This window comes from Macrobrachium nipponense, chromosome 4 (assembly GCF_015104395.2).
Source record: "Macrobrachium nipponense isolate FS-2020 chromosome 4, ASM1510439v2, whole genome shotgun sequence".
NCBI lineage: Eukaryota > Metazoa > Arthropoda > Malacostraca > Decapoda > Palaemonidae > Macrobrachium > Macrobrachium nipponense.
Window position 1 is genome coordinate 92,373,678 of NC_061100.1, and position 15,668 is coordinate 92,389,345.

General features: G+C 38.7%; 1 protein-coding gene across 1 annotated transcript in view; it reads right to left on the bottom strand.

The window, feature by feature from the left end:
- Window positions 1-13,656, bottom strand: part of LOC135211672 (chymotrypsin-C-like) — a 38,767-nt gene extending 25,111 nt beyond the window's left edge. The window contains exon 1 of the mRNA XM_064244939.1: window positions 13,322-13,656. Coding sequence (XP_064101009.1) covers window positions 13,322-13,493 — 172 coding nt within the window. The 5' untranslated portion in view covers window positions 13,494-13,656. The remainder of the gene's footprint in view (window positions 1-13,321) is intronic.
- Between the last annotated feature and the right edge of the window lie 2,012 nt (window positions 13,657-15,668).

Here is a 15,668-nt window from a genome sequence, read left to right on the forward strand (position 1 = left end):
AGCCTATTGCGGGAGATTTTCCTACGACACCTACCGCAGGACGTGAGGGTGCAGATCACCAAGGCGGACACACTCCAATGGACATCCTGGTAGACAAGGCCCAGAAGCTCCACAAGGCCGCCAAGGCCTTGAGATATGCCGCGAAGCCTTCAGCCAACACACAGTGTAGTGGTGGAAGAACCTGATAAGATGCACGTGAATGCAGAAGCAGCAGGGGAAGATTAGTACATCCTGGTACTATTATCATCAGCAGTTTGGAAAAGATACCAGGAATTGCAGAGCATCTTGTTCCTTTCCAAAAAACTAGGATGGTGGCCACCCTCAACAGCAGCCGTGGCTGCAAACGCTACAGGATCCCACCCAGTGGGGTTCTACATCCGTGACGCCCTATCTGGACGTAGGATGCTGGTGGACACCAGGGGCGATGCAGTTGGCATTCCCGCCATCGGAGGAAGACCACAAACACACACCTGACGCCGCAGTTCTGGTAGACGTAGGCTGCAAACGTTTACTGGACACGGGGACCTGTGGTTCTCGACCACTCCCAGCCGGACCAGGCATACCTGCCATATTCTCCCTCGTGCTGCACAAGTGCAACGTCCTCCTGCGAGAGTTTCCTGACATCTTCAAACTGGAACTGCGTCAGGTGGCTGGAACCCTGGCCAAACATGGAATCTACCACAACATCTCCACTACAGGACCTCCTAAGCATGCCAAGTTCCACCATCTGCCACCCAAGATGCTCCAGGACGCCAAGCATGCGTCCACCAACATGAAGTGAATGGGAATCTGCAGAAAGGCATAGAGTCCATGGGTGTCGGTCCTCCACATGGTGAAGAAGTCTGACAGTACTTGGAGGCCCTGTGGGGAATATCACTGCCTGAACCTTGTGACGACGCCAAACCACTACCCTCTGCTGAACATGCAGGACCTCACTGGGGCCCTTCATGGGGCCAAGATCTTCACGAAGATGGACTTGCTCAAGTCCTACTTCCAAGTTCCTGTACACCCCGATGACATTCCTAAGATGGTTATATCATGCCATTCGGGACGTACACGTTCTCTTACTCCACTTTCGGCTTCAGGAATGCCGGGGCTACCTTCCAACACCTGGACAGCATCCTGGGGGATCTGCCTTCGACATCCTAGTCTTCTCCAAATCCCCAGAACACATGAACCATGTACAGGCAGTCCTGAAATGCTTCCAGGAGAACGAATTGGTCATTCGTTTCTGCAAATGCACCTTTGGAGCAGAAAGGGTAGATTTCCTTGGCTACGAGATCTCCCCAACTGATGTTCACCCCATGGCCTCAAAGGTGGCCACAGTGAGGGAGTTCCCAATGCCAGCGACACTCAAGCCCCTGCAGTTCATCGGCATGATGAACTACTACCGCTAAATCATGCCGAACATCGCCCGCATCATGTCTCCCTTAAAGAAAGTCCTGAAATGAAAGCCAAAGAAGTTGAAGTGGGAAGCCCCCCAACGATAGGCCTGCGAGCGAACGAAGGCATCCCTCACCAAAGCCACCACATTGGTATACCAAGACCCATCGCACCCCTGAGACTCACCACCAACACCAGCAATGTCGCCTGTGGAGCCATGTTGAGACAGATCGTGAATGGTTCCCCTCGACCATTCACATTCTTCACCCAAAAGCTCCAGCCGCCGGAGACCCACTACAATACGTTTGACAGGGATTTGACAGGGAACTGCTGGCCATCTACCAAGCTGTGCGTCACTTCAGGCACCTCCTAGAAGGCACTCCCTCCACTATCATGACAGATCACCACTCGCTGGTCCACGCATTCATAAAGATGGGAAACACATGGTCAACAAGACAGCAACGCCACCTGGCAGCCATCGCTGAGTTTGGCTGCACCATCAACTACGTCCCGGGCAAGAGGAACCTTGTGGCTAATGCCCTGTCAAGAATCAAGATCAACTCCGTCCACCTGGAGATCAACTACGAAGATCTGGCATGGGAATAGGCCACCAATCCTGAAGTGCCAGCCTACTGCATGGCGTTTACCATACTGAAGTGGGAAGACGTTCCTGTAGGTCCATCCGGCTCAACGCTCCTCTGTGACACCAGCACCGGCTGCCCTCACCCATTGATACCAGCTTCACGAAGGAGACATGTCCGATGTGATTCACGGACTGTCTCATCCATCAGGACGAACGACGACACGGCTGATGACGGAAAAATTCATGTGACATGGGATCAGGAAGGACGTACAAGAGTGGGGCAAAAGGTGAGTAGCTTGCCAAACAAGCAAGAGCAGCCTACACACAGAATCAGGTTTGGGGGATTTCCCTGCAACCCAGGCAACAGTTCGGACACATCCATATCAAAGTTATGGGCCTTTTGCCTCAATCAGGGGATGCCAGATACCTCCTGACTACCATTGACCGGTGCACTAGGTGGCCAAAGGTGACTCCTATGACAGAAACCACTGCTGGTGCTTGTGTGGAGGCCCTTCAATGTACCGGACAACATTAGCACGGACCAAGGTCCTGCCTTCTTGTCCGACCTGTGGGCCTCCTTGGCTCCCCTGATGGGAACGTCACTCCACACCCCCGCAGCCAACAGCATGGTGGAGAGGACCCATTGCTCATTAAAGGCTGCCCTGACGGCATATTGCACGGATGAGAACTGGAAGTCGCAGCTACCCTGGCTCTTGCTCGGTCTACACACTGCACCGAAAGCAACAGCGAGGCATCACCTCAGAGAAAGTCTACAGTGAGGCATTACCCGTACCTGGAGAATTCTTCCCCACAGATACTGGCTGAATCATATACGTCGATTCCAAGACTGCAGAATATCGCAGGAAAGTTTACGCCCTGCCTGAAAACCTTCTCCGACAGAACCAAACACTTCAAGCCCAAAGGCCTGGATACCTGCCAACATGTCTCCGTAAGGAACGATGCCCACCACACCCCCCTGACGAGACCCTACCTTGGCCATACCGCATCATCAGCTGAAAAGACAAAGCCTACCTCGTCATGATACATGGCCACAAAGACTGGGTCTCAATTGACAGATTAAAACCCGCCTTCCTGATGGACAACGATGACACCAGGGAAGAATACCTCCACAAAACAAGGCCATTCCCGAAGCCCCCAGCACTCCCAAACGCAGCCGTGGACGCCCATGGACGACAGTCGAACCCCCCAGGCAACGCCCCAGGGGAGGCACCTTACAGCAAAAACACCGAAGGACTCGGCAGTCGATAACGCCCCACAACAACTGATCTCAAGGACATGGGGCTGACTCCTGCCTCCACGATGATACCACGACTAGAAGTTCCTCATTTTATTTCATTTAATTTAATCTTACAATCATTATTCATCTTTTCAATACTTTTGTTTTCATTTCAACGACTTGCTAAGTTCCAATGTATATCAATAAATGTAGAATTTTCTGGCTTTTCTGCCAATATAAACATCGTACACACAACAAATTATCGATCTCTGCGTTTGGACTTCTGTCGACCCGACCCAGGTACTACCTACATGTCCAACCGCACCTGTCATTGTATATCCCGTGCTCGGGCAATAAAGCATCAGTACCCAGTTACCTGTCTGTCTATGTCCTCACAAGGTAAGTGAAACTGGGGACTTGGAACTAGTACTTTCGTAGTGTATTCCACATTTCCAAGTTCAGTGTGAACTTGTTCCAAGCGCCCAGTTTCACTTACCTTTCTACTGTGGATTTGAGGATATTCTCAAGTACATGTTCCTTCGAACTACATTGGTTATATATTAATATATATATATTATATATATATAATATATATATATATATATACATATATATATATATATATCTATATGGATATATATATATATATATATGTATATATATATACTATATTATATATATATATATATATTATATATTATATATATAGTGTGTAGTGTTGTGTGTGTGCATTTGTATATGTACCTATGTTATTGTACCACATGTTTGTTTGCAAAGCTTATGAGATTGTCAGATATCAGTTTATTGCTTCATTGCAGCATCGATATTACAACACTAGACGAATCTCTTTGGTATCATTCAAGTAACAGTTGAGTGATATACGAAAAGACGAACCTTTATGAATTTACTTCAGAAAAAATACCCGACATTTCGAGATGGAGGTATTAGGGGTTGGGACTTGGGAGTGAGGGGAGGTGGATTCAAACAGCTCCATTAAAGGCTGTGGTGTTTTGGATGCTAATTTCACGTGCATGTGGATGCATACAACGTGAGAGAAAAGAGATCGCTAAAGCTGTCAACGGAAAAAGAAGTTTGGAAAAGTTAAGTTTGCCCAAGAATTCGACTCTGTAGAGCGTACTTTCAGATGTGTAGTAAAGAAAATGGTCATACCCTGTGACGAGCATGGGATACTTAACGTAGAATTTATAAACTTTGCCTTCATGACTCGTTTTATGAGACTCGCTTGATAAGGACGTTATTATCCCTTCAGCAGAGGTATTTCTATAGGAAAATCAGGAGAACTGAAAGAAAGACGGACGCCATAATGAAAAATTAACTTCCAGAAACAATTTAGTGTTTACATGGCCATGTGTGAACAAGTTAGTTTTATGTCCTAGAAACAACTCGCTAATCATTGGCAAATTCTCCCTTTATCTGACACCTCGTTTACACACTATGTATGTATATATATATATATAGATATATATATATATATATATATATATATATATATATATATATATATATATATATATATATATATATATATATATGTGTGTGTGTGTGTGTGTGTGTGTGTGTGTGTGTGTGTGTGTGTGTGTGTGTGTGCACGCGCGCGCTTTATCTATATGTTATTAAACCTTTACCATCGGAAGTAGAAATTTATATGAAATATAATTTGATCTAGTAAATGGTCACGTGAAAAAGTTCAAACTTGATTGTGGTACACACTTAATCTTTCTTTCGCTGAAATAAGGTGTGCAGAAGTAGTGTGTTTATTGCTATTGCTGGTAGAATTTGAAATACTTTGAGTGAGTGCTGACATTGTTGTTATCTGAAATGTCACGAAATTTTGTGGTAGTCATGACTACTTTGCCTTATATAATATCGGGCTATTAAATTTACCTCATCTATTGTTCTGCTCAAGCATATCCCATTTGCATATCATTCATGCTTTTTATATGATGGAAGACAAAATGTAATTTTATTTGTTAAGTGTTTGTTTTCCTGTAATTATTAATATTAGGACCCCGACTAACATCCAAACTGCCCGTAAACTGCGTTAGGGCTATTTTTAGAGTATTTGATGGAAGACAGTCATCTTCTGGCAGGTGAAATGGAAGCGTCTGTATCGGGCTGGTGCTGAAATCGAGGGCTCTTGCCAATATATTGTTCCTCACTGCTCGCTGATATATGCTACACATTGGCTATGAATCAGTGCTGCATTATCTTTCCATATTTATCAGTTTTTCTTTCTCTTCCCTCTTTTTAATTCCACAGAATTACATTATGAGCCTCAAAACCACAAATTTTACTTCGTTCTTAAACTGCTGACGATAAATGGTCTATCTTTTTATAGTTTTGACTCAAGATGATAAATGGCAGCTAAAGGATTAGGATGCATTTATACAAATTTTGTTCCATCCTCTCTATAATGATTGTTACAATTCGAACGAAGATTGTAAGAGCTAGAGGGCGGTATCAGGCGCTGTTTAGATAGCGTGACGAAGATGCTTAGAAAAGTAGTAGATAAAATCTTGACGCTCTTGACAACAGGACGATACACTTGCACGGTTGTAACCAAACCCACCCTCTCTCTCTCTCTCTCTCTCTCTCGCTCTCTCTATCTCTCATACTCTCTCATCTCATCTCTAATCTATATATATATATATATATATATATATATATATATATATATATATATATATATGTATATATATATACACATATAGTATACATATATTTCGTCCCCCGTGACTACTTATACTTCTTACACAGAGAAACATTAATGGAGCTTTCTTTCTGTAGCAAACACATATACCACTTACTTCTCTCTCTCTCTCTCTCTCTCTCACACACACACACACACATATATATATTATATATATATATATAATATATATATATATATAATATATATATATAAATGTAAGTATGTATATATATATATATATATATATATATATATATATATATATAATAAAATGAAATAGTATTTTTTAGGTTAACCTTATTTACCCTGGATTGGATAAGGATTTTGTTTTAAAACCATCAACCACTCAACATTCGTTTGCCGAATATGACACCAGGCTAAAATCTAAGTTTTATATACTGATATTCGCCCATTCTCAATTGACGTATATTTTGCTTTGCGTGCGTGTTCTTTTATTTCTTCCGACCCAGTACCTTCAGTCATTCCCTTCATTCTGTCTTTCCTCCTCCAGATTTCAATCGCAGCTGTCGCCTGTCGGTTCCCCCAGGCCGGCCATTCCCATCATCCCTCCCACCGACATCGCACCACCCGTATCCCTGTCCTGGCCGCGTTTTTCCTTGCTCCACCGATAACAGGAACTCCGAACCCGCGATAAGATCAGTGCCACGTTCAACACCGGCCATTTGGAGGTCGTTCTTCGTTCTTATGTAAAATACTTTATCCGCTGCTTCATAGTATTTACAAAGCTGATGCGAAATAGACTTTCGTGCGGCTGTTCAGTCACTTTTTGACAATTTTATTTTGGTGTCAGAAGTGCCAGTTATTTTTTAAAAGTTACATTTTTTCATTTTTTACAAAATGCGCTTCCGCGTGAAATGAGTAAATTAATTTTTTTTCCATTGTATGAATGATCAGATGTTATCACCTTCAGTATCAGCAGATTGCTGTTTGCTTCTTGGAGGACCTCCTCTGATCATCTGTCATTCGGCAAACTATAGCTGCAGTCCTCATTTATTAGTAAATTAGATTTCACAATTTTCTCGATGACCTCGGTCTTTCGCCTCATGATGTTTTTGAATAGACATGTCTTCATTTTTCTTCGGTGTTTCTTAAATTTTCTCATCTTTTCATTAGCATTTCGGTTCCGTTAATTTATATTTCTATTCTCGCTCCTGCGAATATCTGTTGGTACTATCGATGGTATATTCCTTTAGGAAGTCTTTTACATACTTATGTTTTAGTATTTTACCTATTCAATTTTTTATCTTATATTGCAATATACGTCAAAACATAATTTACGCTTAGTGCTTGCTTTCATAGGCATCCACTGAAACTCAGTTAAGAGCATCATCTCACTGTGTGTGTCTGTTTTTTTTTTTTTTTTTTTTTTTTTGCTGCCTTGTTGATTACACATTGTAGCATCCTAGAGGATTATTTGTTACTTTAGCCTAATTGTGTGATTATATATTTATATTTAACCCTTTCTCTACGAAGGCTGCATTTCGTAGATGGTAATGGGGTATCTCTTAAATAATTCAGGATCATCATCTTCAATGTCTTATTTTAAAGTTTAGCATAAGCTCTCGTACTCCTGCATCAAACGCCTTATCAAATACTGCACGATCTTTGTATTTGGAGTCATTCACCGCAAAGCTCAGTAATGATGTTTCATTTGTTGTTGTTGTTGTTGTTGTTCGAAGAGCTGCTGGCTGGTGTATCACATCACTGTTTCAGTCATTTTCAGTGGAAATGGCAGGTTGTATGTTGGTCAATAAAATTCTAAAGTACCCTTCTCCTCTATTTTCCAAAGCTGATGTACTGCAGATGCTACTGTCTTACAATCTGGGTAACACTGCTTTTATTGTCTCCTGTTTATCCTTTTATGGAAAGATTCTTTTCCGTATTTCAGTGTCCTCCTTGGTAGGAGGCTCGTCATCACAGTTGCGTTTGCTTTGGCATATGGGGGTTTGCTTGTTTGTTTAGTTTTCTGTAAAAGTAAGCGATTTAGATGCCTGTGTCTGTCCGTCCGCACTTATTCTCTCCGCCTTTAGCTCTTAAAATCTACTGAGGCTAGTGGGCTGCAAATTGGTATTTTGATCATCCACCCTCCAGTCATCAAACACACGAAATTTCAGCCCTCTAGACTCAGTAGTTTTATTTTATTTATTGTTAAATTTAGCCATAACCGTGCGTCTGGCAGTAATATAGGACAGGCCACCACCGGGCCGAATTAAAGTTTCATGGGCCGTGGCTCATACAGCTTTGTACCGAGACCACCGAAAGAGAGATCTATTTTCGGTTGCCTTGATTATACGCTGTACATAATCGACGTTTTCACTTGATTTAAAACTATCGTATATACAAGTTCTCTATCTGCAATAAACAAAAAACGAAAGTTTGTTCACGTCTCTCCGGTTTTATCGAGTCAGTCGCCTCATTTTTCAGTCTTTCCAATATTGTTCTATACTTTGGAATCTTCTTTTTCTCTCATTTTCAGGTTCAGTCTTTTTCTCCTTGCTTCTCTTATTCCATCATTAATCCGTGGTTAGTTTCCTTTCACTTCGGATATTGTCATAATGATCGGACAATACTAAGTGTATGTTTACAAAATCCCTTTAGTTAAGCTGAAGGCACTTGCATGAACGTTATTTAATGTGTATTATTGCAGTACCAGCTGTTTCGAATGTTAAGCAAGGTATTAACATCGTCATCTACGTAAAAGTAAACAGTTGATGACATATGAAGGGTCTCAATCATCATCTGCTTCAAAATCTCCCACAGTTCACTGTGACCAGACTTTGATGTTGCGATCTGATTGCTCAAGACGTCTGGAACGTCTTTTATTCTTCTCTTTTCACTGCCATCGGTCTGCATATAAAAAGTCTCCATTTAGAAGAGTTTTTTTTTTTCATCAAGATGCATTTAGAAAACCTTCTATTTTATTATCATATGGAATTTCATTTCTATTTGGTGATCTGTGGAGCGCCACTATTCTTATTTTCTTATTCTATAAAGATGTCTTTGTGTTACTTTGTTTAATGTTTCATATTTCTATCAGTTTATTTGCTTTACGTTTTCTACTTGGTTTAGAAGAATGATTCTGATTCGCCCAGCATTTCATCCAAACTCTTGATGCAAAACATTATTATTCAGTCTATTATCTCACTGCTTTATCATATTCTGTGACGTTGTTGTGCCAGATTTCTGTTAGCAATAATGTATCGATCTGAATTTTGTCGGTATCCTGTTGTCGCATTTCATCAGTCATATTTCCAACAGATTGAATGTCCAAAGGCATTTCAGATCGTATTTTGTTTTAATTCTTCTTTCTTCTGTGTACATCTGGCATGGCCTGTACTGTAAAGTAAGGATTTTAACAACCTGGAGCATGTCGTTTTGGAATTACAATCTTTCAAACTGTTTTCTTTTGCCACACTTTAGGCGGACAAGTTCTCCTGCATATTTGTTCTGCGTATCCGGATTTCTCACAGATAAAAGTACGTATAGTATTTTCTGTTATATTTCATAGATATTGCAACTCATTTGGTAAGTGTACCTTGTTATCAAGTTTCCTGATGATCCTTCTTATCTGTGGTTGTCCTTTTACAATTTATTTTCTCAATGTTCTCTTTTTAGATTTCAGCATTGCTATCTTTTTTTTTTAAATAAATTTCATCTTTGACTACATCTTTCATCCACGGATTTTTGTCTTGTATGGATAACCTATGATATTCTCCTTTTTTGAGACATTTACTTTTATGATCAATGGGCCCCTTTTAAATCAGCTGCAATATTTATTTCTTCAGAATGATTTTTTTTTACATAAATAAATGTCGGAAATAAGGTATTTTCGTGTATTACTATGCATTTCAGGGACTGCGAGTCATCGTTTTTCTCAAACACCTTTCAACTAATTATTTCATCGAGGTGGTACTTTGACAGTGTACAAAACAGCTGCCCCTAATTATATTATATTATATTTCCTGCCCATTATATTATAATATTAAGTAATATTGGATGCTATAGTTGGTGATTGTTTACTTATACCTTTTCACATCGATGTTTTAATGCGGTGTGTAATTTATGCTTATTTATTGTCGGCTGAAAATATAGACGCTGATGAAAGTTGAGTGACAAGAGAATTCACCTCCGTACTAACTTTTCTTTCTTTTGTTCGATCATTTTTGCTACAAGGTCAGTTGATTTTAGAACTGAAGTATTCATCGTAGGTTTAACGGGTCTGTATAATTTGTTTACTCTGATTTGAGGGCCCTCTTTCCGATTCTTCCTCTCTCTGCTTCGTTTTTAATTGTCTATCTTTGTGAACTAATTTGTGAGCGTCTGCTCCATCGCCATGATTATTGCATTATCCCTACTATTTTCATTTTCCTTTCCTTGGTTTTTGTTTTCTCTTCTTCCTTTTCATTTATTGTTAACCGACTGTAATTTCGACTTTTTTTTTTTTTTTTTTTTTTTTTTTTTTGTATCCACGCCTCCTGGATCTCACTGCCATCATGTTCGCCCACGGCACTTTCTTCACAAACAACTGCTCGGGCTATTGCGACATTTGTTCGGCTTTCCTGCGGACTCCATTTGTTTAACAAGCTGACTTTGTGGTCTCTCTCTCTCTCTCTCTCTCTCTCTCTCTCTCTCTCTCTCTCTCTCTCTTCACCAATGAACTGATTTTTTCGGGTGCATCTTTTACTGACAGGTTTTGAAAAAACTAAAAACCCGTTCTAATTCTACCACGAGTGAGTTATAGCTCTCTCTCTCTCTCTCTCTCTCTCTCTCTCTCTCTCTCTCTCTCTCTCTCTCTCTCTCTCTTAATCTAACCTATTCAACACACATGCTTCTTTGTCCGAAACACCTGGCAACAGTAAATAATAGACTTCACCTCAACGTTTGTTCTTTATATTTCCTTTTATATAATAATAATAATAAAATATGTTGAGGAATCCTCCGCACATGTTCAGAACCTTGTCTTTTGTTTTGTCATGATTATTAGCCTGATCCGTGGCCTGATAAGCATTCAAGGGCATCAATGACACGATGAGACCCAGTCTTCATGAATTTTTTTTAGTTATGCCTACGTTCCGAATACGTGGCCAGTCTTCACACTCTTGTTAATATAAAATAGAACTGTGACCTTGAAGTTCAATAACGTATGCTGTATTCATCTCTCTTGTTTTGATAACTACTTGTACTCAAAGCAACAAATGATAATTTGGATACTCATGAGAATAGTAGTGCATGCTTTACAGTAATTATTAAGACTAAAGTAATGGATAATGTAAAGTTAAGAAATAACATCAATATGAATAGCAAAATCATAACATACACTACTAGAGAATATACAAGTATCGGCAAGACATTTAATTCGCTGATTGTCAACCTACAGTGACGCTTGTTTGGAAGTGATGATACAGTTAACAATGAAATTCTTTCCATGATTGTGCTTCATTAATAAGAATTTAAGTGTCATGTTCTGTCTTATCAAATTGTACATCAGAGACATATTTCATGTATTGTGCAGTTTTAACTATCTCCGTCAAATCATAGAAGTGTAGTTTCAAGGGAAACAGCCTTCCCAGCCGTTTGTTCCAGAGGAACATTTTTTAAAGTTGGATTTCATTCTTGATTATTTCTTGCAACTATTCCAGACATTTTAATATTCGATTTGATGTTTTCATAAATTCTATCATTAAAGTTCTAAAGAATGAGTCTGAGTTTAATCGTGTTATGTCTTGAAGCTCATGGGAATTCAGGACTCTTTGAACGGCGAATTTGCTTTTCCATTAGAAGTACTGGGAAAGGTTTGTTTTAAAAAGTTCATTTATATTTTACTTATTTAGTTGTCAGTCTTTTCTTGTCCCACCCCCCACTCCTCTCTCTCTCTCTCTCTCTCGCCCATCTCTCTTCTACTCTCTCTCTTTCTCTCTCTCTCTTCTCTCTCTCTCTCTTCTATTTTTTTAAAGGCGAACATGGCTGACAAAAGAATTCAGGTGCTATAAGATAAGCATAATGGCCTTCGTAGACTTGTCTGATGAATATCTGCCTTCTAGGTTGAGTCAGACTTTGAAAATCATTTGACCAGGAATAATTTTTCTATTGTTCCTGAAGATGGTAAGAAATTGACATTTCTGTTTGATTTCCAAGTATCCCACAAAAAAGGGGGGATTTGGAAGATTCTCGACCCATGTAAGAACGGAAACAGACTCGGAGAGTTAGTGTCCGTGATATAAAACCGGTAGAGCCATCTCACTATTATCATGAGTAGCCATGAAACATTTGACGATGAACAGTGACTGAGACGAGAAGGAAGGCCATATTTTAAAAAATACTTCGAGTTTGGCAACCTAAGACAGTTGGAGCTAGTGCTCTGATTCTCTTACCTGCAACAAACATTTTCTTCATTCATATTATTACTCATGCTTGAACTCGAAGTAATTTCAACATGCTCAATTACTGAATATGATAGTTAAGATTTTGATGCAGAGGATCCAAGGCCGAATGCTACACAATAAGTATTCTTTCATTTGTTTAAATCTCCAATCCCAGCTTGTAACGTAAAATGAAGAGTGAAAAATCATTGTTCACAATATCACGAAAAAAACTTTGAAAGTAGCACCTCGACATACCTAAATTGTTGTAACGCTTCATAAATATAAGCCAATCAAAGGAAATTTGAGTTGGGAGCTGCGAAGGGAAAGTTTGAAGAATCACGAATAAAAGCCTGCGAATATAGACGACTTAATAATAACTGCTGCTTTTCTGACATCGTCAACAAATCTATTTGCCAAGTGAAAAATTATTGACTATATATATATATATATATATATATATATTATAATATATATATATATATATATATATATATATATATATATGCTCTTGCTTTGACTGAATGTCTGGAGGAAGTTTCTTAACATAATTATCGTGCACACACAAACAAGTTGAATATAAGTTTAACGACTTGTTACTCCTAACTAGTTCGTCATACGATTATCCAGAATTTGCCAAAGGTTTTTACGACATGTTTAAGTACAGTGTTTACAGTGTGAGAAATATTTAGATACGAAGAACCTTTGTAAAAATTCCGTGGTACCAAATATAGCAACAACATTGTCCACTTCGACTGTCATATATATATATATATATATATATATATATATATATAATATATATATATATATATATGTGTGTGTGTGTGTGTGTGTGTGTGTGTGTGTGTGTGTTGGTTTGTTTGTTTGTGCGCGTATGTGCGTATGTATGTATGCATGTATGTATGCGTGTGAGCTTGTGTTAGTATGTTCGTGTATCTGCGCGCACATTTTGATATATTCACTCGTGCTTACATTGTGATAATATTGTGTGACTGGCAAAATTTTTTACAGAAAATACTTACTTGTAGAATTTCCTCCAAAATTTGGCATGCGAGGTTCGATAGGTTTAACCTGGTTTGTTCCTGTGTTAATGTTGAGACGATTGGTCCTGTTAATTCCCTGCCCTGTGACCGGGATACATGACAGAAGACAGCACAAAATAACTTGCAAACACGAGTGAAATAATCTCATCATTCCTGTAGAACTAATGTTTTTTTATGGATTTTGTTTCCTTGTATTTTTCCCCGCTGTGATTTGAAATGACGCTGTCACCAAAGAAAATACAAGGCTCCGTATTACAGAATTTGTATAGAGTGCCCTATAACGTAGCGGGTTATAAAGACCTCTCCACTCTAGGAATGAGGAAAAGCCACTGTTTATATATAAGCGGTGGCGCCTGATACTTATCAGTTTCGTCATTGATTTCTTGGTAAGGTCAACGTAGTATCCAGATGCCTCCTCATAACCTATTGATTTTTCGGTGCATATAAGTGACTGAATAAAGAAATCCACCTTACAGAAAATGCGTGACTTTCGAAAGGCCAAATACATTACGACCAAACAGCTTAATAGACCGTTTTATCTGAATCTTAATTTCCTCTGTCAGAAAGCCGCAGCAGAGCCAAAGGATACACCTGTATCTCGGACCTACGAGTACAGGTGCTCGTATGCGATTCTGGTGTTCTGGGTGAAGATGTTTAGGCCACTTTTCTTTGTTTGTACCTTTGTTTACTTGGGTCAGTATTTACCCGTTCGTATAAATATATATCTTACATTAAATTGGAAAGTAACGATGGAACATGTACTTCTCTGAAATAATATATGGAAAGTGATTTTTCTTTTTCAAAATGTTTCCCTGATTTGAATCCATCTCTGATCGACGCCTTTGATCATTGGGTCCCAGGTGTTCGGAGAGTGATGGTAGGCAAAAGGACGGTGAGTTACAAGTACTATGCCAGTGGTCTTCAAACTGTGAGCCATAGGCTGATTATTAGGTGGGCCACGGACAAAAAAAAATGTAGAATATAAAGTTAGATAAACAATATATACAAATAAAAATAAAAATAAAAAGATATTTTCTTTTACCCGGACCTAAACAGTATATGAAAAAATATGGCAATAAATATATTTCCTTTCTTTTATTCTATCCCAGTAATTGTTCACTAGTTAATTTTTAGATCATAAAAATGATCATGAAAAGACTCCGAGGATATTTGTATATTGAATTTATGAAAATCTATATTTTGAATTTATGGTAATAACATGTAATAAGATTCCAGTTCCAGGAACTATATGTTGTATTTTGAACCTATCAATTCCTATTCTAAATCTGAAGTAGTGGGTCATGGGTATTTGGAGATATCTAAAGTAGGCCATGAGCTCAAAAAGTTTGAAGACCACTGTACTATGATAATAATTCTTGCTAACTTACATACAGTAAAAAGGTTCAACCGAAGTCTTATTGGCATCTGAGGTCGTTGCTCGATTTGGACATTTTGTCTTTGCTATTTGGCCAAGTTAAACTACCCTCCGTAAAATCTTTGTTACCTTTTGTAATAAGTGTATCGAGTACACACATTTGTAAGTATATTCATGTTTTCTCAAAAGCTTTCTTGTATATACTACTTTTCTACACAAACACACACAAACATTATATATATATATATATACATTATATATATATATCTATATAGATGATATAAATATTATTATATTAATATATATAAGTGTGTGTGTGTGTGTGTGGGTATGTGTGTATATGTGAAAAACTTGATCACAAAATATATGAAAAGTGATGTTTTGTATAAATAAAGGTAATGCCACAGAGGAAAATGAAAAACGAGATCTGCCGAGATCTTTCGGTTTCAAGGACGCTTTACTGATAAGAACAATGAGAAACACAGTAGGTACAGGTAATTATATATAAACGGACATATCAGGATTAACAAAGGGTCCGGGTCAATTTAAACAAACGAAAAAACACCCATGTGCCAGATTATAGATTTAAAAGCAGCCACCCACACATGGTCACAGTCAATATAGTCAGAAAACAATACATTTTGTTTTAGGAACAATGAGGCATATAAAAACTAAGGGTACAAAATTAGCAAAATCGCGAAGTCTAGATTTAACGATTTAAGAGCGGTCAAACCATGGTCAAACACACTGGTCCAAGGCAAGTTCATTCGAAAAACAATACACTTTGTATTAGTAACAATATGAATTTACAAAAATTTTCAGACAATGAGTGAGAAACGAAAATATAATATAAATATATCGAGTATGAGAAAAAACTAATAAAGATAGACGTGTGGGACTAATTAATTAGTAGTTAATTCACGTATTTTAAGGTTCTTCATAAACATTTTA